We start from the raw sequence: 27,272 nt of genomic DNA on the forward strand, positions 1-27,272 counted from the left end.
TCACCTTGTTTAAGTAGCAGCAGTTGATCCTTTCTTTGTTCTCCCAGGATCATTGCTGTAGTTGTGGGTGACAAGTGATAGCATATGTGGCGTCACCAGAAGAGGACAGAAATTCAACTTCTATCATTCCGTCTATTCCTCCTATTTGTTGATCCCATTCTGAAATACCAAAATCTTTGCTTAGTGCTAGAAAAAAATAAAATAAAAAACAATAAATGTGCAGATCAGTGCAAAATTATAAAACAGCAGTACTCACAGATACCCCAAGTACTCAGATGTCAAACCACAATATACATTTAATGTGTTGCGCTGTTAATTGCATGTAAATCATACAGAATTATATAAATAATCCACATCAAATTGAAGCGATTAAACTTGTGCATATATTCACTTGTGACATCCAACATTAAAAGTTGCCTTCACCAACTACAGTGGTACCATCACCAATAAAGCTTGCTTACCAGAACCCTAGACCCTGCATTATAGAGGTTTTGACACAACTTGCAATGTAACCATCAAATCTCATGGCTCGAAGTTTCTCAGCATGTAGGGTAATGGATTCTCAAAGCAAACATCCAACCATGTGCAGATAAATCTCAGACAAGAGGAAAGAGAGGAGGAGATCTCATAGTGTATGTTAAGAATGCTTTAAAAAAAATGTATGTCATATACTCACAGGAGTAAAAGTAGTAACAGCATAGAGCATAAAAAGATTTGCCGCTCAAAAGGACTTTACTCCTTTCTCATTTGTAAAAGGTGTCAAGTGACACCATGACGACACTGCATGCCCGCTCAAGCATGTCCAAGGCTGGCCGAGCATGGCCAAGCCCAGTCAGTTTTGCAACTGCACACGTGCAGTTCTAAATCCAGCCCCAAGTCTCTAGTGGACAGTTTGTAAATCAACTGAAATTTACAAACTGTCCATAAATTCACAGATGGTTGGCAACCATGGTTTTGTAGCCTATTCAAATGAATGGGCTGTCAAAATGCAATGTGCTGGAATTGCACAGGAATTCGTGTGTTCCAGTATGAACCAGCCATTAGTGGCATACAATCAAGGAGTTGACCCCGAGCATCACCAAACCTCTGCATGCCACTGAATGTGATCAAAGGGTTTTTATGTCTATTGATATGATTTTGTGGTTATTATAACCATGTGTTGAAATAAACAAATATATCATGGTAGTTTATGGTGCCTTTTAAACGTGGAATTCAGTAGCAGCTTTTAGAGTTCTCCCTTTCCCAGCTGTATATTGTGAGTTTTTATTAACATCTGTGATATTTTTTAGGGGGTATGTGGATTAGATCAATCCTTTGAGTATGCAAGTGCTAGAACAGAGAGCAGGAGGCATGTAAAGGTGATTATCAATGCTTCTTGCTTGTTGAACTCAGATAATGAGATACACTATCATTTACACAGTGTCTTTGTAATAGCTTCACTTTGAACTAACATTCTCTCAAGGTTGTCCTCCGAGCTCTGAAGATTCTCATTATTAAAACATTTTTCATTGTTACTTAATACCTGTGTTTCAGAGATAAATCCTGTTTCCGTTGATTGATGAGATTCTGGTCATTAGTCTTTTACATCACTTGTCCAAGGATTTTTTTCCTCGTATTTCTTAAGCAGTGTTGATGGTTGGAGAAATTAAATTTTATTTAGCAGTTTCAAGCAAGTGGAAACAGTCAGATTCAGTGGCTCTGGAATTCCTTAGAACAGATATTTTGTAAAATGAATCAGCTCTGCTGAAGAAATAAGCAATTTATTTTCATTTCATTTCCAAGTAATTAAAGTAAAAATAACCACCAGAAAACTTTCAAACAGTGTAAAGTAGATTTATGCATGTAGTCAATAACATAGTTTTAGCTCTTATCTGATTTAACTGTTTAACTAAATTCAAAATCTAACAATGACCTATAATTACCTATAGATTGCTGTTAATGTATCAAGCAATCTTTCCTGGAAACATTTACAAATCAACAAATTATGAACTGGCGTATTTGCTATTTGTTAACACTAAAAAAATGTGTAAAAGGAAATTTTGCTGATTATGATAGGTGCAAAAGGTGTTTTGAGATGCATGCCTTGAATTAAAACTGAACTTCACTCAGGTATAGAAAAAACTAATTACTGTAGATCTGTTTCAACAAAAAATATAAACATATCTGGATGTGATTTTTTTAGGCAGTCCACATATTTACACATATATCTATATAATATATAGTTTTTTTGGAACAAGTTTTAAAAAGGACAATAAAACAATGCAAAAGGCTGCAGGTAAAGCTATGTAATAAAAATATATTGGGTACAATTCTCCTTATTCCAAAGTGTTTCGAAATTTTGAAAAAGCGCTAGTTTTGAACCTGGAAGTGCTCAGAACTGAGCACTTGTGGGATCACTGCACCCAGGGAAGATTGGTGAAAGGATGTCCCCAATCTCCCTATCTCTGCACCCTGATGCTGCCTTGTGTGATACTGGACTCCCAGGAAAGGCAGTCGGTGATGTAGTAACTTCTGTGGTTTGTAAAAATGTTAGAGCGGCTTTACAGCTGACAACATCACTTCTACTAACCACAGTAATCAGGTAGTTTTCAGATCTGCTAACTGAACTACATTTGTCCATTTACAATAATACTAAAACAAAGTCATATATGTGACAATTTACATTTGCAGGCATGAAGCGTCCTTTGAGTCCTGATTACAAGCCTGAAAATGGGAGGATGAGCACAGCCATGTTTTTACGATGCTTTGAGGAAAAGGTGACATGGACTGACAATTCTGAGTGCCAGTTTTCCAGTGAAAAAAAGAAGATCTTGTATTCGCTATGTGAAGTGTGCAATATACAGCTGAACTCCGCAGCACAGGCTCAGATCCACTACAATGGAAAATATCACCTAAAAAGAGTTAAGCAACTTAACAATGGAAAACTTCCAAGTGCTACCTCATCCGGATCTGTACTTATGAGCACCAGTGCAGGTAGGAAAGAAGGATTATCCATCTTATGCTTATTGTTTATGAACATTTGCAAGCTGATGCAGGGCAGTTTTTTTGGGGGGATGGAAGAACTAAGCAGCTGTGGGTGCTTTGTGTAGAAGTATAATTGGCTTTATTAATGCCACTGATTATTACTGACAAATTATGCATGTGCGTGTGCATGTTTGTAAAATTGTCTTTTTAGTATTTATTAATACTATTTAGTACCACTTGACAGGAATTGTATCCTTTTTATATTGTCATTATTGTTCGATACCATTGTAAATGTAAAGGCTGTATTTTGATTCTGCCAGAAATATTCTGCAATTTTCTACACCATGTTGATGTATAGCTTAAAGCAGTATACGGGAGTGTTAAAATCAAAACCAGGACATGCTGAAGTCCAGCCACTAAAGTTCTAAAGGCAGTCAGAAGTTATTGCAGCAACTACATAGTAACAGTGACATGCTGATAGTGGTTAATCATATTTATCTTTCTGCTTCATAACTTTATGTGAAGTTAGATTGTAAAGGACTGGCCAAAGGCTGGTATCTAACTGCCAGTTATTATATCTGTCCCAGCATTTGCACTTCTCCAGTTAGTGCCTTGTCAGTCACTTCTAAGCAGTTCACTGTTAAGAATCAGCATGTATGCTCGAAATAAATAGTTTGTTCTCCTTATTAAAAAATGAATTGTTTGGCTGCTGTAGATTAAATATCACTTTAGAAGCTTTGTTAGCAATCTGTAGAGCATCAGTACCTCCTAACATACAAAGAAGACTAAAACACTAGATAAAGCACTAGATAGTAGTTTTGGCTTATTAGAAACTGATTTGACTTAAGGGTCATGATACAGTATAATAGGCTTGGATTGCTTATTATAACCATGGCAAAACAACAATAGTCTGGAAAAAAAAATATTTGGTCGCTCTAGTTTTTTAGCTACAGAGAGCTTGACCCTAACCGTAACCCTACATTGGTGTAGTGGCTGGGCTTGTCTCGGCAAATGTTTTTTCACAGCTATATCAGTGGTATCAAACTTGTCCTATAAGGCTGTACTTAATGCAGGGTAGTCAAAAAGAGTACCATGATTTTCCAGTATAGGGCTTTGCTTGGGCTAACAACTCAATCCAGTTTTAAAAAAAAAGGAATTTTTTGCGAAGCCTGAAGAAAGTATCTGAATGGATGATAGGTATCAACCAAGAAGCACACTAAAGATAAAGGTTTTTAGGACAACAACTTGGAATGTTTTGAGCATAAACAGACCTGATGTACTTGCTACATTAAAGGCAAAATCAAGGGAGTATTAAAAAATAGCTATTGAAGAAGTTGGAAGGAAAGCTCGTAAGGTAACACATTCTGTTAACTACAGAGGTTTTTTTATAGGGAACATGGAAATTATTCTTTTGAAACTGAATTTGTATTATTATTATTATTATTATATAGTATTTATATAGCGCCAACGGTTTGCTCAGCGCTGTACATTATAATAGGAGACAGTACATGAGACAGTACAGTAACAATACAATACAATACAATACACGAGGGGTTCAAGGGCCCTGCTCCTTGGAGCTTACAATCTAGGAGGGAGGGGAGAGTGGTACATGAGGAAATAGCTGTGGGGTATGGAGTGGTGGGAAGAGCGGAGGAGATCAGCAATTAGGTGAGGGCGGGGTAGGCTTCTCTGAAGAAATGGGTTTTCAGGGTGCGCCTAAAGGTGAGGAGGGAAGGTGACAGTCTGATGGATTGGGGTAGTGAGTTCCAGAGGATGGGGGAAGCCCTGGAGAAGTCCTGGAGATGGGCATGGGAGGAGGAGACCAGAGAACTTGAGAGTAGGAGGTCTTGTGAGGAGCGGAGAGTGTGTTTTGGGTGATAGATGGATATCAAGTCGGTGATGTAGTTTGGGGCAGTGTTATGAACAGCTTTGTACGTCAGTGTTAATATTTTGAATTTTATGCATTGGGCAATCGGAAGCCAGTGGAGGGATTGGCAGAAGGGGGTGGCGGATATGGAGCAGTTGGTAAGGTGGATGAGTCTGGCCGCAAAATTCAGGACAGACTGAAGCGGGGATAGCCTGTGTTGGGGTAGGCCGGCGAGGTGGGAGTTACAGTAGTCAAGTCGGGAGATAAGGGAGTGAATGAGTTGCTTTGTAGTTTCTGGAGTTAGGGACGTGCGTATTTTGGAGATGTTGCGGAGGTGGAGTCTGCATGAATTTGTCAGCAATTGGATCCTGGGCTGGAAAGACAGATTGGAGTCTAGAATGTGTAGTAGATATTAAATACAATAAGCTGTCATTTACACATATAAATATAATGTGATATACTTTAAAACTGAGTGGTAAAATGTTAGACATCTCATTTATAGTGTCCTGCCCAAACAGGAAGAAGAAATAAAAACATTTTTCTGAATATCTAGGAGTGCATAACAATTTACAGGATTAATACGCACAAACTGGCTACATTATTTCCAAAATCAGTAAAGAACAAGCATATAGCCCAACTGTTTGTCATCAGGCTTTAGTTTGTATGAAGTATGCAAAAATAATGAAACAAGCTTAGCAGATCTTGAACATAGTGACTGTGAAAGATGATAAGAAGTGTGTATATTGATCATAAAAGGATACAATGAGCAATGGACAAAATGGATATAATAAATGTTGGAAGCACAAGAGGAGGGGATTGTCATTAAGACTATTTTATGGCACTTATTCAATACATACAAAAATATAATGGGTGGTTGTAACTAAAAGAGAAGAAAGTACAGTAATAGGATGTTCATAAATTACATACAAATGTAAGTAAAAATAGAAAATATCAAGAACAAATTATACTAAAGTATACTAACAAAAAATGTAATTGCCAAAAAGATATAGATGCAAGACACAGAAAATAAAAAATGATAATAGGATCCATGGGAAAAGTTCGAAGATATGTTTGATGAAGAGTGTATAAGGGCAATAAAAGAATGGAATACAGCCAGGTCAAAAATGTTATAATACAAAGAAGGGAGAGAGACACAAGACTCACAATCTAATGTTGTATTAGAGTTCTTCAAAAAACATGATAAAAATCAAGAATGACTGCACTAACATTTTTATTTTCCTTTACGTGCAACCATTGCTGGTTCTTACATTTCTTTTCATAAGGAAACACAGTGCTACATTACATTGGTGTGCCCCTCTCTCTTTCTTACTTTCTCTCTCTCTCACACATCCATCCACATTGCACATTTGTGCACTACAGTATACCCATTTGGTGATTTCTTTATTTTTAAAGTCTGTACCAGACAGTTTAGTTTGCCCATGAAATTCTTTTAAATTTACTAGCTGAACATAATCTGTAATCTCAGTTTCTCATTGTTGACCTTTGCTTGTTCTGTCGATTCGCATCCATTCCCAGAATCCCTGATAGTTTTACTCATTCTTGTCAAGTAGCACTAAGTCAGATTGTCTGTAATTAAAGTATTGTTGACAATGATTTTTAGAAATGAAACTCTTTTTGCAGGTATGCTGTTGATCTAGTATAAAGCATTTATAAAAGAAATATCTCCAAACATCAGTTTCAGAGTTTTCCCTGTTTGATCAAAATCCTTGAACTTCAGAGGTTTTGCGGACCAAGTAGGGACACAATCAAAGCAGGCTTTAGACTGAGAAAGAAAATTAAGGGTCAAATGATTGCCCAAGCTTGGTAATTGCAGCTGCAGCAGCCACCTTTCTATTCTTATTGGGTACTGGTTTATTAAGTCTGAATGGGGGGTCTTATCTCCAAAGAGGACAGCAATTTACAAAAAGGAAATTCAAGATCATTACCAAACAAGCAGGTACACTACTAGAAATGAAAGCAGGCTTTAGACTGAGAAAGAAAATTAAGGGTCAAATGATTGCCCAAGCTTGGTAATTGCAGCTGCAGCAGCCACCTTTCTATTCTTATTGGGTACTGGTTTATTAAGTCTGAATGGGGGGTCTTATCTCCAAAGAGGACAGCAATTTACAAAAAGGAAATTCAAGATCATTACCAAACAAGCAGGTACACTACTAGAAATGGGACAAACCTTAGAGGCCAAGGAGTCCTAGCTAGGGCCGGTCCTAGACCTTTTGCGCCCTAGGCAAGACCAGCTACTTGCGCCACCCACCCCCCCACAAAAAAAATGAAAACTTCACCTGTAGTTCTACTTCACACCTCCTAGCACACATCTTCTTTCCCCTGAAATTTTCCACCCTAGCACAAATCCCCCCTAATAGCATAAATCCCCCCAATCCCACCTCCTAGCACAACCCCTCACAATCCTGCCTCCTATCACAAATCCCCCTAAATACCTCCTCCTAGCACAACCCCTTCAAAATTACCCTTCCCAAGACAAATCTTTCCTCTCCACCCAAATTCTCCTCCTAGCACAAATCCCCACTCCTACCACAACTCCCCCCCCAATCCTCACCTCTAGCACAACCTGCTCCATTCCCCCTCCTAGTACAAATCCCCCCCACCCATTCCCCTCTCCAAACACAAATCCCTCCCAATCCCCTCTCCTAGCCCAAATTTCTCCCCAAACCCCCCCATCCCCCTCCTAGCACAAATCCCCCCATTCCCTCCTCTAGCTAAAACCCCTTCAAATTACCCTTCCCAGCATTAAATCCTCCCCCCTTACCCAAAACAGGGAGCCAGGGAATGAATCAGACACTGAACATGCCAATGTAAGAGCGATCCTGTGTAATCTGCTTTATAGAGGATTGCTCCACTGACAGGAGAGGAGAGCACAGCCCTCACCTCCTGGCTCTCTCCTGTCATTTCTCCTTGGCAGGATTCACTATTCCAGGCTGCTCTCCCCTTTTTCCAGCCATGAGTGCGGCGGTGGTGAAAGGCATTTAGCAGCCAGGCACAGCATCCATGGAAAGACTGGCCCTGGGGGCAACAACTGAAATCTGGGGGGGCGTAGCCCACTCCAGCACCCCCCTAGAGCACCCTAGGCAGCATTGTGCCCTAGGCGACTGCCTAATTTGCCTAGTGGTAGCACCAGCCTTGGTCATAGCTAAATTGGCACAGTTAGTTCCCATGTATTTAGACCAGACATTACTTGCTTCTCTCCACCTATCTGTTTACCCCGTGAGTTTCAGCCATCCTCATTATTGGGGCCTGTGCATTCCCAGCCTGTGCTTCTTGTTTGTGTCACAGTGTGTTTCTGTACCTTCCTGGATATTTCCCTGTGTACCCTTCTGTCTTATGAGCCTAGTGCCCCAGTTTTTTCTTTTAATCCATGGTGGTGACAAAGACAAAAACCCATAAGTGAACAAAAAAAGTATGTGTGAACACAAACAAAAATGTGCACAAAAGGGTGTGTATTTTGTCCACCCTCTCAAGGGGTAGGACCTTACCCTGAAGCCCCGGGGTGCAAGGCTCTTGACAGGGACAAGGTTCAACCATGATCCACCTAGCCAAAAGGCCCTCTCCCCATGGTCAGCCAAAGCCGACCAACAAGTACTAGGTGAGGGTCTCCCCAGAGGAAGACCCCCCCAGGTTCAGGGGAGGAAGGAACATAATGGCCACACATTCTCCCCCTAGACTGCAGGATAGGCCCGAGGACCCACATTTTACTAGTGCTCCAGTGCTGCAAGAGAGTTCTCACTTACTCTCAGTTGTGGCTGCCCAGGTGAGTTGGAGCTCTGCAACTTGTGTATCGCCTGCATTGTAACATCTCCACCTATGGTGAAGACCAGGAGGCACCTTAGAGTCTGTGCCTCGGCCTTTTTTAGGGCTCTCACCACTGCTAAATGAACAGGTATGTCGTACCCACTGTGGCTTTCACCACCATCTGCTCTGCGACTTCAATCAGGTCAGTTACTCTGCCCCTAGGCAGTGAAGTCATGACAGGTCCCCTGGGGATATCAGATACTGCTGTGCGACTACACCCACCAGTGTATATCTATAACCAAACTTCCAGTTTGAAATGGACTGGTCCTTTAAATAATAAGAAAGTAAAAGCCTTTCTATGTTTAGTACTGAGAAGTACTGAGATGCATAGTTCTCTGTGCATCTGAATTAGGCAAGGCTATGTAGGCCATGTTGAGCAGTGTATCATATTATGTCAGACCCACTAGACTTGTATTTGCCCTTGACTGGTAAGTCTAACTTTAGTTACCTGATATATGAGATATGCATACTCATTGAGATGTCAGAATCAGCAATAAAAAATATGTTTGCACTGCAGGATGCAGATATATGTGTAGGTCACTCCAAAGGTCAGCAGCATTGCACACAGAGATTAATCTAACTGTAAGTATTTCAAACATTACTTCAGCTGTGATACTGGCACTTTGTGTAGCTGTCATTAATCTACTTACACAGCGCAGTCAGGGAACATTTACGTTATACTGCAGTAGTTTTATCTGTGACGAGAAACCCTTTGTTGGCCAATGCTAGTTCTGGAGATCTCTATCTATATTGGTATAAGATGCCTGTACAATTTGTGATGTATACCTTAACCAAGCACATACTGTATGTCCCTCACAATTCCTTATCAGGGTGTTGCACATTGGGAAACTGGATTAATGACACACATAGGTTGTTTGGGGAACTTTGGGGCAGTTTGTGAAGCATGTAAAGCAAATCAGAGATGTGGGCAAAATATGTGTGTTTTAAAGAAGAATTCCAGGCATGGATATTTTATACATAGTTGCATTGATTCAGCTTGGATCAATGTATCTATGTGCTCTCTCCGGCCTCTTTATTAGGTACACCTATTCAATTGCTTGATAACACAAATTGCTAATCAGCCAATCACATGGCAGCAACTCAATGCATTTAGGCATCTAGATTTGATGAAGACAACTTGCTGAAGTTCAAACTGAGCGTCATGGGGAAAAAAGGGGATTTAAGTGACTTTGAATGTGGCATGGTTCTTGGTACCAGGGGGGCTGGTCTGAGTATTTTAAAAACTGCTGATCTACTGGGATTTTCATGCACAGCCATCTCTAAGGTTTACAGAGAATGGTCCAAAAAAAGAGAAAATATCCCGTAAGCGGCAGTTGTGTGGATGAAAAAGTCTTGTTGGTGTCAAAGGAGAATGGGCAAACTGGTCCAAGATGATAGAAAGGCAACAGTAATTCAAATTACCACTTTTTGCAACCAAAGTATGCAGAATACCATCTCTGAATGCACAACACGTCAAACCTTGAAGCAGATGGGCTACAGCAGCAGAACTGCACACTGGGTGCCACTTCTGTCAGCAAAGAACAGGAAACGGAGGCTACAATTCACACAGGCTTACCAAAATTGGACAATAGAAGACTGGAAAAACATTGCTTGGTCTGATGAGTCTCGATTTCAGCTGCGACATTCAGATGGTAGGGTCAGAATTTGGCGTAAACAACATGAAAGCATGGATTCACCCTGCCTTGTATCAACGGTTCGGGCTGGTGATGGTGGTGGTGTAATGGTGTGGGGGATATTTTCTTGGCACATTTTGATCCCCTTAGTATGAACTGAGTATCGTTTAAACGCCTCGGCCTATCTGAGTATTGTTGCTGATCATGTCCATCCCTTTATGACTACAGTGTACCCATCTTCTGATGGCTACTTCCAGCAGGATAATGCACCTTGTCACAAAGCTCAAATCATCTCAAACTGGTTTCTTGAACATGACAATGTGTTCACTGTACTCCAATGGCCTCCACAGTCACCAGATCTCAATCCAACAGAGCACCTTTGGGATGTGGTGGAAATGGAGATTTGCTTCATGGGTGTGCAGACTACAAATCTGCAGCAATTGCATAATGCTGTCATGTCAATATGAACCAAAATCTCTGAGGAATGTTTCCAACACCTTGTTAAATCTATGCCATGAAAAATTAAGGCAGTTCTAAAGGTAAAAGGGGGTCCAACCAGGTACTAGCAAGCTGTACCTAATAAAGTGGCCATACCACTGCCTTGCTAAAAAAGCTGAGGGTAAAGGTGATGGACTGGCCAAGCATGTCTCCAGACCTAAACCCTATCGTCTGTGGGTCATCCTGGAAGGTGGAGGAGTGCAAGGTCTCTAACATCCACCAGCTCTGTGATGTCGTCATGGAGGAGTGGAAGAGGACTCCAGTGGCAACCTGTGAAGCTCTGGTAAACTCCATGCCCAAGAGGGTTAAGGCAGTGCTGGAAAATAAACGTGGCCACACAAAATATTGACACTTTGGGCCCAATTTGGACACTTTCAGTTAGAGGTGTACTCACTTTTGTTGCCAGCGGTTTAGACATTAATGGCTGTGTGTTTTATTATTTTGAGGGGACAGCAAATTTACACTGTTATACAAGCTGAACACTCACTACTTTACATTGCAGCAAAGCGTCATGTCTTCAGTGTTGTCACATGAAAAGATAGAATAAAATATTTACAAAAATGTGAGGGGTGTACTCACTTCTGGGAGATACTGTACCATACCTGGCCGATCCCCCTACACCACTTGCTTCCTGGTCCCTCACCTAAGCCCATATTTCCCACAGTACAGATCTCCCCTAACATCCCTAAATCACACACCCCCCCTCCCTTCAAGTCTACACCCTCAGTATAATGAAGAAAAAAAGTATATAAGAGACTCTGGGACTTTGATGTACATTCGTGTAAAGTAATGAGAGGACAAAAACATTCGGAGAGCTCACTGGCTCAGGTTAGACTGCTCACAACAGACAAGGCCACCCTCCTTTACTCATTTATTCTTTGGTCTGGCATTCCTTTCATTTGTGCATGTTTTACTCCCTCAGCATAGACACCCCAGCACAAGTCCTGCCCCTGGACAGACCCCCACAACTTCCCCAGCCCAGACTTACCTACTCAACACAGACTCCCTCAGCACAGACCCCCCCCCCCCCAGCACAGACAACCCCCCAGTACAAAACCCTCAGTACACGACCCACCCTAGCACAGACCTTCAGAACAGACATCCCTCCCCCGAGTATACACCCCTCAGTACACAACTTTTCCCCCCAATTCAGATGAGTCAGTACAGATACCCCAGCTCCTTACACACACCAACCAGATGAAATACAGGAGCTCAGTGTGAGAAGAAGTCCTCTCGGCTCTGTCATGTGGGCAGGGGAGGAGACTTCCTCGCGCAGCCAAAAATTCTGTATCCCGCTACATTGTCTGTCTTTGAAATACTGGGAACAGACTCACGGCGGGTACCATGGTCGCCTGACATTTTTTCTTTTTTTTTTTGTTGCAAGGTGCTCTGGGGCAGAACTGTACAACACAAAAAAGTAAATGCCATCCGGCTGCAGCCCCCCCCAGTGAGTCTACACCCGGTGCGTACTGCACCCCCCTTAGTATGTCAATGATTACAGTTAATAAAGCTGAAGTTTATTCTCCTTATATATTGCCTTCCTTGGTTCCTTTTTCCCCCTCGTTATGCTAATAAAATTATAAAAGAAAGTCTTTCCATTTCCACTACATACCTTATTTTTGTTCCAGTGATGCCATCACCAGGTTTCTGTGCTTCTCTGTGCAATGCAAACATATTATGACCGACTACATTATTTTAACATGGAATTGAATTTGGCAGTGATTGTAACTGTAATGTCAGAAGCAAATATAGATGCCTATCAAAAATGTCTGCTTTTTTTTTTTTTAGCTTGATTTGCTGCATAGTAAATACTACATTTTATAAAGTGAAAATATAGTAGTCAATGATGCACATATGAACATAAATATTAATGAATTTTCCTGAAGAATATATTGTGCGCGCAGATGCACGGATGTGCAGATGCGTGTAAATAGACACATAAATATGCACAAATACGTGCAAAACAAATGCCTTAAATTATGTTAAAAATAGCAGATGCTCAAACATCAGTACCGTGTGCAATAGCTCTAAGTCTCTGCAATCCCTCCAGCAGATGTATTAATACAAAACAAAAAAGGTGACTTGAATACCAGTCAAAGGGAAGCTGCTTTCACAGGACACACATGGTGTATCAAAAACAACGAAGTTAAATTAAGTACATACAAAATATCTTTAACCGCTTTCCAGCTGGCCTGTAGTAGAACTGCTGCTACAGGGCAACAGGGCTGCGCAAAATCACGTACATATACGTGAATTGTATTTCCGGGTGGGGCATGTGCCCCACCCCACCTGTGCTGCCATTGGCAGCTAGAGATGTCAATCACAGGGTCCCGGACGGAGATTTCCCACCAGCACCAGGTCTCTGTTCTGCAAGCAAGGACATGCTACTTTGTATTTCTCTACACAGCAGAGAAATACAAAGCAGCATGTCTCCCTAGTAAAACACACACAGCACATAATGCTAACTGCTTCAGCTCCGCCCCATAGCAGAAGTACTGCTACAGGGTGGCAGCTGTGTGCAAAATTACATATATATATATATATATATATATATATATAATTTTGCATTTCCGGTAGGGGGCGTAAGTGAGGCACGCGCGTGCCCTTCAGTGCCGTGGCTGTCAATCACCGGGTCCCATTCAGTGATTATTCGCCGGTGCCCGGTGATTGCTGAGGATTTCTGACGGGGGTAGAGAACTGTTAGTAAACAAAACATTTCTACTCCCTGTCAGCTCCTGCACACTGCTTTGCATGGCTATGCACAGCACAGCCATACAAAGCAGTGTGCTTACAGTGAAGCATAAACACAGAACATAATGTAAAACGACACATAGCACACAGTTAACCCTTTGATCGCCCCAAATGTTAACCCCTTCTTGCCCAGTGTAATTAGTACAGTGTCAGTGCTTTTTATTAGCACTGATCACTGTATTAGTGTCATTGAGACGTCAGTGGCAGTTAGTCATTTCCCACCCAGTGTCAGAATGCCTGCTGCAGATAAAGCACAATGTATACCGTGGCCAAACTGCTGTCTTTATAGCCCGTTCTGTTGCTTTTAATGTGGAGATGATTCACTTTGCACGATAAGCTCTAATTATCTGTGTTTACCAAGATTGTTAGGCTGAGAGTTTAACAAGAAGAGATATTGATTAAGAGATTTTTATTTTATTTAGGTTATAATTGGGCAGTATATTGCCAACAACCACAGCAGCTAAATGAGGATTATTAAAACTGAAATGTAGTCTGAGTGCAGTGGCATAGCAAGAGCCATAGCAACCAATGCAGGTGCTATGGGGCCTGGGGGTGGAAGGGGGTCCAGTTGAGGGAAATGTTGAGGCATTTCAACATAGAAAATATGTTTACATGTGAAGACAGCACAGTTCCAGTACTGTATTAGTAAAGATGTTGCTGTTGACACCAATCCCTGTCCCCCTGTGACATTTCCAATCAAGAACACCTGATGCCAGAAATTCAGGAGGGCATTTCAGAATTGTCGCTTGTTCCCCCACCCCATTCTTTATGAGCTGTTCAGCAAGGAGAATTGGTTTAGCTGTCTTAGTGTCGTTTTTTTGGCCCTCAGATCTTCTAATCATCCTGCAAACATTGAAATTAAATTGGTATTCAACCTAATAATTATTATCATTAAATGTGGTGACTGGAGTCGTTTTCTTTTTTTTTTTTTTTTACACTTTTCTACTGGTGATCTGGCCATGAACACACGTCCTGTTTTAGAGTGCTTCCACTCTGGATGAAGGAGCACAGCGGGCACCTTTGGACAGTAACATTGTCAGTTTGGGGGAGGGGAGTGTTAGATGTACTAGCAGATTCAGATACACTAACAAATTGAAGCCAAGCTCCAGCTAACACTTTATAAGCAGTTCCAGCAAACAGTGTTTTCCCTTTTGTGATAAAGGCTTTACTTAAGATTAAAGCTGACCATTGTAAGCACCCCTGTCAGTGGAAAATAGTTTTTCTCAGCTCTGTAACTGCTACATCTGCCTGGCAGCTTGTTCTTTTGGAACAGCAAAAGACTTACTAGCCAGATCATCAGGTGAAAATAAAGGAAAGAAAGCCTAAGAAGGAAACTAATGCAGTCAACATATCTAAGAATTGGTAAGCTGCAATATAATAAAAGTTTGCTTTTGGGTTTAATACTGCTTTAATCCTAAATATCTAATGCAGTCTTCCTCTTGCAGAAAAATATCCTAGTGTCTCCTTAGCTAAATAAACAATAAAAAATAATAACACTACTGAGCACACATCACCAATAGCTAGATGTGGTCTATAATGTATAGTGTATACTGTAAAATGATGGTAATGATTGAAAATGAAATCGGGCACAAAAATAGTTCTAATAGGGTAAAGATTATTATTATTGTTATTATTATTATTATACAGGATTTATAGGATTTAAAGGTGATACATTTGGAATGAAACAGGATACAAATAAATGTTAAATAAAAAAGAAATCTGCTGGTATGCTACAGTACAATGTGTGGATTTATAAGCAATCCACACAATAAATGATATGGTTCGGGTGCCCAGACATTACGGAATGAAACTTATCTACACTGAAGTCCAGTGGTGCTGGCTGGCCAGAGGGGGAGCTCCAGAGACATGCAAAACAAAACAGAAAAAATCCACGCACAGGATATAGTGTAGCAAGTTAAAAACACATCGTATTTAATTAGTATACAATAAATGTTACACTCACAACCAAAAAGGCAGAGCATTGAGTGTTGTGGAAGCAGAAAGATCATTCAGATGTGCAATGGGAAGCCAGTCTACAAGGAGCTTCACTGAGGCCATTCACATTCCTATCCACCTGTTGAACTAGTGGTGTGCGGTGTCTCTCATTCCCCTATGTTTCACTGCCTTCTAGATCAAACACAAGACAGCTTTCACCCTTACGTAGCTGTAAGACGCCAGATTTTTTCACCAGCAGAGCACCTTGAGCGGCACTACAAGTGGTGGCGGGATATAAGTTCATTGATGGAGGCTTCACCTTCTTGTTAGTCCCAGCATATACCCACAGCCTGTACTTGGCAGAACCGCCTTCAGATATATTTACAATGTGAACAAAGTGAAAGATAACATAACATCAAATAAATATAATATCTATGACAGGCATAATAGTGGTCCCTTAATATCCATAACTTCAATACTTATAAAAAGGAGACAGGCATCTTAAGATAAGGCAAATATGCCACCACCCATCAAGAAAGAAATTTAGGCCTTCTCCCAGCAATTCTAATGTATGGCTGGAAATTAATATTGTTGGAGTCCATCGCAGGTAAATGACCCAGTCTGGAAGTGCTGTCAAGCATTCCTAGGCTTAGGAGAGACCTAGATGTCTCTAGCTCACCAAGGAGCAAAAGAGTCATCCTTTTGAAGTCGCAAGAAATTCCGGAGTGGATCTTTTTTGGATATCTTGTGACATGGATCACAGTGGAGTTATTTATTCATAGCACCTGCCTGATCCAGCAACATTAAGGATTCCAGAGAAGGGAGATCCTGTACCCAGGCAACCTGCACCCACCTATCCCTTAAAGGGACCTCTGGCCAGCTGGATCTTCTTATCATCCTGTGTGCCTCCACCACCACTATCCACTTAGAGAGGGGATCATCTCCACGTGTTCCTGACCAAACCCACCACCCAGAAGGAGGACATCTTCTCCTATCCCAGACCAGACCCCAAAGGTGGCTTCTGCGGATTTTACTTAATGCACATTTACGTTGTGCATCTGGTGAGTGCACAATCTCTCTACAGTACTGGGAACACCATCACGGATTATAAGGAGAGCACTATATAGACTATTCAGCAGCTTTTAGTGACAATACGGAACATTTATCATTATTTCATTATTTTGTTATCCTTTACATATTGGCTGTTTTACTGTACGTTTAGTCATTTAGATCATTTTGCATATCAATTTTCACTACATTTATAGCGCTGCACTATTTTTATGTAACCCTAATGAGAAGTTTCCCTTATGCAGGTGCCAGCTGTCTTGGTTGAACTCTGAAATCCACTGTTCCCACCACCACATCTTCCTGCGTTGTTGGGGTTAATATGAGTGCTGGACCTATCACAGGCACTTGTCAAGAGTGCAAACTATGCCCACCCTTACTGCCCCCTCCTCCATTTACAGAAGCTGTACTATGGCTTCCATCATTGAAAAGCTCTCTATGAATGGAGGATGGTCAGATGAATGAAAGGTTCAACTTCTGGATCATGATGACAATGAAAACCAGTTTGATGGCTGGTTTTGTTTTCTTGTACAAAATCCCTGCATTAGTGTACAGTATGGCCTCTACAGATGTTTCAAATCTGAAAAAAATATCCCTACAGTGCCCTACATCTCCTCAGCTCTGCAAAAGGTTAAATGTTTGTTAAAGTGATATTAAAGTCAATATAAAAAAAAAATCATACTTACCTGCTCTGTGCAGTGGTTTTGCACAGAGCAGTCCCAATCCTCCTCTTGTCGGGTTCCTGGCCGGTGCTCCTAGCCCCTCCCTCCTGCCAAGTGCCCCTACAGCATGCAGTTTGCTATGGGGGAACCCAAGCAAGCTCACTCCTGAAACGCTGCCCTTTGTGTCCATTCACACACAGAGCCATGGCTCGGCTCTGCCCTCTCTCTCTCCTTATTGGCTCACTGGCTGTGATTGACAGCAGCAGGAGGAGTAAGAGTCCCCAGAGAGCCAACGCTGACATGCACATCGCTGGATCGCGAAGGGGCTCAGGCAAGTATTAGGGGGGCTGCTGCACATTGAAGATTTGTTATTTTCATGCATAGAATGATGAAGGTAGTAAAACCTTGAGCCTTTACAACCACTTTAAGTGTAAAGGTAGAGAAAAAAGGCTGTAATACTTACTTTATTCTTCTTATTCTTCCCTCTACCAGCAGCTGGGGCTCTGACGCTCTGGGTTGTTGGTGAATTGAGATCTATCAGTCCTGCACTGTATTTAATATGACCACAGTCCAGAGTGCCTTAGAGAAGTGAGTTCAAGGAACCGGTTGAACAAATGGAGGGAGTATGCCAGAGCAAGGAATAAGGTAAATATTACAGCTTATTCGCCTACTTCTAGACTAGGTGGTTTTAAACCCTCACATATACTGTACCTAGTGAAGTGACTGTCTTCAGGTGATACACAGAGATGAAACAAATCCTCCTACATACGTTGTACCTGTCTATCTGCAGTCTTCTCTTCTCTAAGTGCAAAGTGCTGAATCCTAGATTGTAAGCTCCAAGGAGCAGGGCCCTTCTATCCCTCTTGTATTGAACTGTATTGTTGCTGTATTGTCTCCCTTTATATTGTAAAGCGCTGAGCAAACTGTTGGCGCTAAATAAATCCTGTATAATAATAATAATATAATAATAATTTATAAAGCTTGTCTGAGAGTTCAGACAAAATGGGGCAGAGAGCTGAAATTACACACTGCAGAGCTCAGTGAAAAGAGCTCTGAGAGCTGATTGGAGGGAAGAGACACACCCCCTCCACACTGCACACAGTAACAGAGCTAAGCCTGTCAATCTGCTGGAAGTCCCTCCCCTGCCACCCTTTTATCTTGGTGTCAGGAACACTTGTCAGAAGTGATTCATTCTGTTAGCAGAGGAACAAAGCAGCAGACATAAATGACACTTAGTGATCCTAATTGAGACAATGACACACTATAAAGGGGTATGCTTTGTTTATATTTCATGTCTGATGTTTACAACCACTTTAACTATCATTTAACCATTGCATTTGGGAAGGGGGAGGCATTGCTATTTTCTTCTGTCTGGAGCGAGGCTTTAAATTGTTGAAACTTGACATGTTAATAGTATGTTCAGGGCCTGTTCACACCAGAATGTGGTTCATGAAACATTCCACGCACATTTCCTGCACAATGTTTAAACTCACTGCACTTGCGTCAATGTTAACTTAATGACACCCAAAAGCAGATCGCATATGCAGTGCACCAGATTGAATGTTATAGTAGTACCATGTGATCCAGTTGCTGTGCACGCAGTACTTATGGTGCGGTCCGGCGTGATTTCAGCCCATTCAAAATAATGGGCTGAAATTGTACTGCTCCTGAATCACATGTGAATCACACAGGAATGAGCTCTGTGTTCCTGTACAATTTATGGTGTGAACCGGCCCTTAATGCATATGTACACAGTGCTTATATCAAAGATCAGTTCTAACGCAGTAGCAACATAGATGAGGTTCAAAAATATCAAATTTAAAAAACGCAAAAATCTGTAAGTGCCACTAGATGGTGCCACAGTCACATTACTGCTATAATCAAGCCTTAGCATGGACCAATTTGTTGTAAGGTAACAGCATGCTTTATCAAATGACTGAGTCACTACAATGAGGTGTGGAATCTCTGTTATATACTTGTGACTTGGCTTATTACTAATCTTCACTCCAATGTTTTAGGTAGCAAGCATGTTTTTTTTTTTCACAAAAACATAAAACAGAACAGATCTGTGAAGCTTTTGATAGTGTTGAAATTATTTTACTGCAGCACTGTGCTGTAGTGTGTTATATTCAGACTACATACAAAGGTAGGACAGACAATTGATTTGTAATTCTGCTCAGCCAGTCTTTTGACCCCAGAACCCAACTAGACAGTATAGCCTGGTCAGTGGCCTCAATTTTCTCCACTGCAGTTATGAAACTCAGCTTGGTCAATGATCCACTCTTAGCCTGCAGATTGAACATTGAAAGGACACTGAACAGGACATCATTCTGCTCTCTTCCTTAGTCAGAAGGCTTGCAGTATTTGATTGACAGCAAGACAACTTGATTGGCTCTCACACTTGCCCCTATTTCTTCCAGGTTCAGTCCTGCCGTGTCAGCCAGTCTTGAGATCCAGGAACACTGGTAGACAGTATAGCCTGGTCAGTGACTTTTTTTTTTTCCATGAAAGTCAAACAATTCAGGCCTGAGCATATGGATTGGACATTGGAAGAGCATCAGCACACTGACAGGTCATCACTCTGCTCTTCTCTCAGTAAGCTTGCAATGCTATATTGACAGCAAAGCAATGCAGCTTGATTGGCTCATACTCTTGGCCTTCCCTCTCCCAGTTTCAGTGCTACTGTGCAAGGTATTACAAAAGCTAATATTAAGACAAATTCAGATGATTATAGTAGATGTATTCAAAAATATATCTAATTAAATTTTAAGTGAAATACTCCTTTGAGCCTTTGCTTTTCCTGTGCAGCCTTCTTTTGGCCTGCTTAAAGTTGTGCCTGCATTTCAAGGGTTAAATACTTATTTCTTTGTAGGGGATTTGGTAATGCAGATTTATTTACCCGATACTCCAATTCTGCAGGCTCCTTTGTTCTTCTAGACCAGTCCCAGCAGTCTTTAACTCCCCTAGGTTCTGGTGGTCTTCTGATGTCATCAAAACCAATGCATGAACCTACATTGGACGTGAGGGTGGCAAGGGACATTCCACTGTTGGAACATGGAAAGCGTGATCTGCCTGGGAAGCGGAGGATTGGTTAAGTAAAAGTGTTTCTCGCTGCCCATAGACAAAAATGAGCCATTAACCTTTGCAGTGCAGCAAAGTCCCACTGCACGGGAGAATTTTTAGGTTTCCTTGGCTTGGGCTTTAAATATAACTGATTCCTAAAACATGATACTGTCAAAATTGTTGATAGGAATCATACCAGAGTTAATGTATTATCCACCCCTTTGTTCCCTTTTTCAGCATCCAGCCCAGGCACTCTTATCATTGGCCTGAAGATAAGACAAACTATTTAACACTAACAGGGGTGCTCACAATAGTCAGCTTTTATTCATTTATGTAAAACTTTTATCCCCTAAGAAAAAAAAATATTGTTATTGTAACTGCCTATAAAGTGTTAGCTGAAGTTCAGCTTTATTTTGTTGGTCAGTTATGTCCATCTAAATCTGTTAGTCTAGCTAACACTACCCTTCCCATAGGGAGATAGTGCTGCTGTCCAAGGGTGTCTCCATTGCTCATCCATAAATAGAGGAGCCACCCCTGAGACAAGAAGTGTGTTAAGCTGGCCATAGATGGAGTGATTTTCTATCCTGCAACCACAGGTTGCAGGAAAGGTTACTTGATTTCCTCATCAACACAGCCAGTATTGATAGGGGAATCCCATTGTGTTCTCCCGGCAAGGGTAGCCATCCCCCTCGGGATCATACAGTGATTGCTGCTAGTGGCTGTAATAGTCCCTAGCAATAATTGCCTGTAAAATCTGACAGGCTGATTCTATCCATGCTGATCGATTGATCAAATTAGGTACATTCAGCCTGCCCATACATGGTTTGAATTTCAGCCAGTCCTTGCTGAGCCAGCCAAGATTCGAACCGTCTATGGCCAGCTTTACTGGCTTAATCACCAGATGAAAATATAGAATAAAAAAGCTTAAAGAAAGAAAAAAATTGTTTTGGGGATTTATGTTCTTGTTAAAAAGGATCTTCAGCCCTCCCCCCAAAAAAGCTTAATCACCAGATGAAAATATAGAATAAAAAAGCCTAAAGAAAGAAGAAAATTGTTTTGGGGATTTACGTTCTTGTTAAAAAGGATCTTCAGCCCCCCCCCCAAAAAAAAAGAAAAGTCAGTAGCTACAAATACTGTAACTGCTGAATTTTAGTAAAAGGACACTCACCTGTCCACAGATCCGGCCCTGTCCTCACCTCGGCTGGATCTTTGCCGGTCTTCAGGTCCATGGCATGACTCTTTGCGGCTTCACAGCTGTCTTCCTACTGTGCATGTGTGATTTGCACTACACATTGTGAATGGACCTGCAGCCTCCTAGGACCTGTGACATGTCCCAGAATGCTGCAGACAAACAGGAAGGGGGGGGGACTTCCGCTTGGATCAACTCGATGATCCTAGTGCAAGTGGGAGCAGATACCTATTAAAACTAGGTATCCGCTCCCTACAAAAAAAAATGTATCCAGAAGTGGTTGAGCAGGGGAAGAGGAAGTGGAAAAGCAAAGCTTCCCCTTTTGGGTGAATTTCTGATTTAGGTCTAGGGGTAAAGGAAGAGACCGTATTACCCTATTCCTTGAGCTCCTTGCCACTGGCACTCTTCTCTCTGATTCTCTAGGTTGTTGGTTGGCCCTTGCTATCCTCATGTACAATTTAGGGCTATTGGTCCTTCATTGCTTTTGATGTGTCTGCCAGCCAGAGTACCTTACAGAAGAAGCTTTGGTGGACCGGTTGCATAGATGGAGGAAGCCTACCAGAGCAAGGGATAAGGTAAGTATTACATCTTATTCCTCTACCTCTGGACTTAAGGGTCAATGACTCATTTTGTCTAGAGGAGAAAGTTCTCTGTACCTGATCCTCTGCTCCCCCTACAGGCAGTGCTCCCCTACAATCCAGTGGTAAACTGTTCCTCAGCATCCTCAGGTCCAGAGCAGAGCTTTGGTCTTGATGATGTCAGGACCCTAAACCACTAGAGCGCAGGGGGTGACAAAATTGTGGGGACAGGTCTATCTGCAGGAAGGATCGTAGGATCAGGCAAATCTATCTCCTTCTATTACATAGACATAAACGAGCAATTAACCCTTGCAGTGTGGGCGGAGGAGGAATGCAAGTGTAATTTTTTTCCTGCCTGGAGTGGGGGCTTTAATGGTTTTGCAACAATACAGGTTTTGTGTATATGTTACAAGTTATTAGCACAGAGGTGCAAGTTGCCCAGGTTTGAAATAACTGTGGTCTGGGCTCATTAAATCCCTTCCAGCACATAAAAAAGATGTTGGTGTTTGTTGCCCTATCACGGTACTGAAAGCACACAGATAATTGCTGCAGGAGGCTTAACACTGATGTCTGTGATTTTCTAAGGATGATGTCTATTCAAAGGGCAACATAAAAAGAATTCCTTTGTGCAGTGCTGAATCAGAAGACGTTTTTATACTGCAGACTTTTTAAAATAAGCTTTTAAAGAGAGAACATTACATATATATAAATATATATGAAAGGAATGTATTTGTTCTACATTTATGAGATCAGCTTGTAGAACATTGCAGAAGTTTTGCTTTATGCAAATAATTAAATACATTCAGAGGCAAAAAGTTGCTTTTAACTTGCATTTTGTATTCTTGTTAGTATACTGGAAGCATACTTTTACTACCCACGAATCTCACTACTAAAATGCTAATATGGTTGCCTTAGTATGATAATATATTGCTTGTTCATCACTAGCTTCCGTTTTAAGTTCAATCAGGGTAATGATCCGAAATCTACCTTTAATGGAGTTAGGTAGAGATAGGTGTGAGTGGTAGGAACTGAATTGGGTTTGCATGGTGGTGACGATCACTGGAGGAGGGGCAGAAAGGGATAGAACCTTTGCCAGGTTTTTTTTTGTGATCTGTGCCCCCATTATGGAGATATATCTTCACTTCCTGTTTGGACAAGAAGCTATGGGGGAGCCTTTCAGGGAAGGTAGGGTAGAACATCTGCCGTGTCAGTTGCTCCCCTCGTTTCTTGTTCCTTGTATGACAGGGACAGGATGTGAGATAAAATCTCCCTACAAAAGTACTTACCAAGCTTAGCCAAAACCAAAGCCACATTTTTTGTTTATTATTAGATAGAGTAGGGAAGGTGTAACGTTGAACTCTCAGCACAAAAACTCTCATTTTAGTCAATTCCTCAATAACCACAAAGGCTATAAATCCACTTTGTGTACACCAAATGCCTCTGATCACCCAGATACTGCCTTGTAAATGTAGTGGTGACATTATCACTTTGCTGTACATGTGCAGAAAACACAGCTGTGGGAGGGGCTAATTAGGCTCCACTCACTGCAGGTTGCCTGCAGAAAACTGCAGGAGGGGGCGTGGACAGAACCAGTTACCCTGCACAAGAAGTGAGAGCAGCAGCGACCAATCTTTATTACAGGAAGTTCTTTTTCAACGGTAAATTTCACACTGGATTACTGCACAAATGTGGAAGAAATACAATAAAGTTCACGAAGTTTCAAGTAAGAATACACATGCCTTTTGTATTTATACAATATTTGCTTATTTTAGATTTAACACCCTATCACTTTATTTCTTGCTGCTTTCACTTTCTGTCTTGGGGATGCAAAAGGAAATGAGAGGATGTCTTTCCAAAGTGAATGAAATTCCCATCTTAGAGAGTTGTCATATGAACGGGTGTCCTGTTGTAAGATTTTCCCATCATGTATTCTTCTGGGGACAGATCAAAATGTTTGGATTTCCTCTTTCTGTCTTGGTGACATTGATCCTGCTGACACATAGAGGGGTAAGTCTCCCCAACAGGGGACACAGATAGGTACAAAACCTTGACAAAGGTCTAACCCAGGGGGTCAGGAACCTTCAGCATGTGTGCCCTGGCGGGCAGATGATGTCTTTTTTAATGGCACCCACTGCCATTGACTGCCTCCCCTCCTGCACTGAGGACACCTTCTACTGCCAGGTGGCATATCAGCACTGTCTTGTGGTGGCTCTGCCCAAATCTGTCTTGTGGCAATCCCTGCCCAAATCTTCCTTATATTATGGCAGAATACATGCATGATGAGAAAATTCCAGCTGGACTTTTTTTTAAATGAATATTAGTGAATGTATTGTGCAGATATGCTTTTTGAATTCTGAAAGCAAAACTCAACTTTTACAAAAATATGATATAAATTGACAGTTCACTGAGTTGTCAGTTACAAAACTTTCCTGACCTAGCCTTGCCACCACACTGACACCACTGAAAGCATAGGCTCACCGGCAACTGGAGAAAAAACCCACCCACAGGCCTATACTCTCCCTTCTCTGCAGCAGGTATAAAACCCATTAACAGTGCAACTATAAGCACAAAAACAGAAAACAAATGATACGACTATGGCATGCTATTGTTCACTGTCACGCTGGCTGTCTAGTGGTTATAAAACTGACACTAAGGGGTTTATTTAAAAAAAAATGCTGGACGAATTTGATAAGCATTCCTGCAGCCTTCAAAAATTCTGATTGTATTTTACTTAAAGCACTGATTTCCTATGATCGTCAACACCATCTTGTGGCCATAATGCAGTATTTTTTCTGAAATACGGTACCTCAATCAGAACAAATTACAGCATTATGACCACTAGATGGAGCTGATGATTATAGGAAATCACCATATTAAGTACAATTTGGTGAGAATTCAATAAGACTGGGCGAATGCTTGTCCAATAAATGTTTTATATATTGATACGGTTATGTGGAATTAGTTGCTGAACTCTTTTCTAACCATTTCCTACTAAAAAAAAAGGAATGTTGCATTTACATACACTTTAAGGTGTGCACAGTAATTTGTTAATGTGACAACTTCTGCTGAAATTAAAAATATTTGAGGTCTCTGAGGAGTTCAATGAACATGGAAAAGCACAAAATTAAAGGTCCTGTTTATATAGAAAGCAAAATTATTATCCTAACCAAATGAGCTGCATATGATGGTATTTTCTCTTATTTATACCTGTTCAAACCTGATGTACCCAGAAGTGCACAAACATCAATATATTATGTTTTGAGAGTTGGCAGTGTTCTATAATATAGTAAATGTCCTAAATGTATCTCTCTAGAAATCAGTTTTTGATAGTAGTAAAATACATTTCTGTTACTTATTAGTGTCATATAGTCATTGACATTGCATTGAATAATATCTTAAAGTTAACCTAAAGTAGTCGCAAAAAGCACTTTAAACAAATCCTTATTTATCTCTGTATCTGTAAGGATTGTGAAGAAATACATTTTCAAACTTCCCAACATAGGCACTGAACAGATTCTTGGCAGCTTGCCAGCTCTCTAATAAAGACAACCAGCAGGTTTTTTAAGCTGTTAAAAATAGACTAAAACTGGACTTTGCAGTTTTTTGTTTTTTTTTAAAGAATAAGTTTTATTGGGATTTACAACCATTATACAAAGTCAAGCATACCAGAAAAAAAAGAACAGCTCCACATGGCCCAACATATATCACATCTTCATAACAAAAGGTTAGGGCTTCTAAGGGAGCCCTCCAAGTACAGCACACATGGCCCCAACCTTCCAGCATTGGGATTATCATTGCCCATCTGAGCCCAGATAAGAGAGATGATAAGACAGGAAAGCCTTAGGTATTGGACCAAATATGACCCAGTCAAATGACCAGGTATTGAGGGAAGCCCCTTATATAGAAGGTCAGTGAAAGGCACCAGAAATCTAGACAGAGAAGGAAAGAGAGGGGAAATAAAAGAGTTGGAGGAAGAAAGAAAAAAAAAAAGAAAGGGGGGGCACATGACCAAAGATTCCCCTGTTTTTTAGAGTCTTTGTTGTGATGTTTGGGGGTCTTTGAGAAGGCATACCTTCTCATTAAAAGCACCTACAGAAATCAGAAGTGGCTTGTTTTAGTTCTTTTACTGCTTGTTAAGAACTTATAAATAGTGTGGTGTACATAGTCTCGGCACAGGTGCACTTTAAAGTGTTCGTTTCTAAGTAAAAGGACAGCTTTAACAATAGAAACATTTACTAAAATTTGACTAAAACTAAAACAATTCAGATGGCTAAAATACGACTAAAACTAAAATGGCATTTTAGCCAAAAGACTGACTAAAACTAAATTGAAATGATGTCAAAATTAACACTGGCTCTGAGTCCATCTAAGTTTTATCTTGTGCTGAGCCCTAATAAAGAGGGAGGGGTATTGACCTCGAAACGCTTTGGCTGTTTTTATATGATTTTTTTACTAACAACTAAAATGATCTTGCATTCTTTTATTCGGTTTTGGTCTTGCACTACTTTTTGTACTTCTGTGGTTTGAGCAATACAATCCTGGCAGAGTCTAACCCTTCTGCACTCAATACAGTTGTTACATAGTTAGTCTGGCTGAAAAAAAAGAGAAAAGTCCATCCAGTTAAAAAAAAAAAGTTATAATCCTATACCACAATTGATCCAGAGGAAGGCAAAAAAACCCAGCTAAGTATGATCCAATTTGCTCCTGCAGAGGAAAGATTTTGTTCCTGATACCCCCGAGAGGCAAATGGATATTCCCTGGATCAACTTTATCTAGAAATGTTAGTATAGTGATACCTCAGTTTACAAACGCTTCTACTAATGAAAAATTCGGTTTGTGAACAGAAGAAATTTACAAAAATTTGCTTTGGTTCGTGAACTCCGCTTCTGTTGACGAACATGAGCTGCGGCCATCTTCCCTGCTCTGACACGTAGTCCTGACTTCCTTTAGGCGAGATCGCAGTCACAGACAGACACTGAAAGTGTACTGTGAAGACACTTACAGTGCTGAGAAGCTTTTCAGTGTGCTTTTTAATGCATACTGTACACACTTGTTGTAAAGCTTTTTTTGTGTGCTTTTTAGCACATACTGTACTGGACATCCAGTATGGCTCCAAAGAAAATTTAGAGCAAGCGTGGTGGTAAGAAGAAAGTGCGGAGCAGTAATGAAGGTGACAAGAAAGTGCAGAGTGGTAATGAAGGTGACAAGAATGTGCAGAGCAGTAATGAAGGTGACAAGAATGTG

At 41.0% G+C, this 27,272-nt stretch overlaps 1 protein-coding gene across 3 annotated transcripts in view; it reads left to right on the forward strand.

Moving 5' to 3' along the window:
• ZNF385B (zinc finger protein 385B) overlaps positions 1–27,272 on the forward strand; it is a 708,580-nt gene that overhangs the window by 142,737 nt on the left and 538,571 nt on the right. For all 3 annotated transcript variants that reach the window (XM_089690377.1, XM_089690379.1, XM_089690378.1), the window contains one exon: positions 2,671–2,973. In XM_089690377.1, the coding sequence (XP_089546503.1) occupies positions 2,673–2,973 (301 nt within the window). In that variant the 5' untranslated portion in view covers positions 2,671–2,672. The remainder of the gene's footprint in view (positions 1–2,670; positions 2,974–27,272) is intronic.

Source organism: Staurois parvus, unplaced genomic scaffold (assembly GCF_062004578.1).
Source record: "Staurois parvus isolate SC_StPar_1 unplaced genomic scaffold, SC_StPar_1.0 ptg000530l, whole genome shotgun sequence".
Lineage (NCBI taxonomy): Eukaryota > Metazoa > Chordata > Amphibia > Anura > Ranidae > Staurois > Staurois parvus.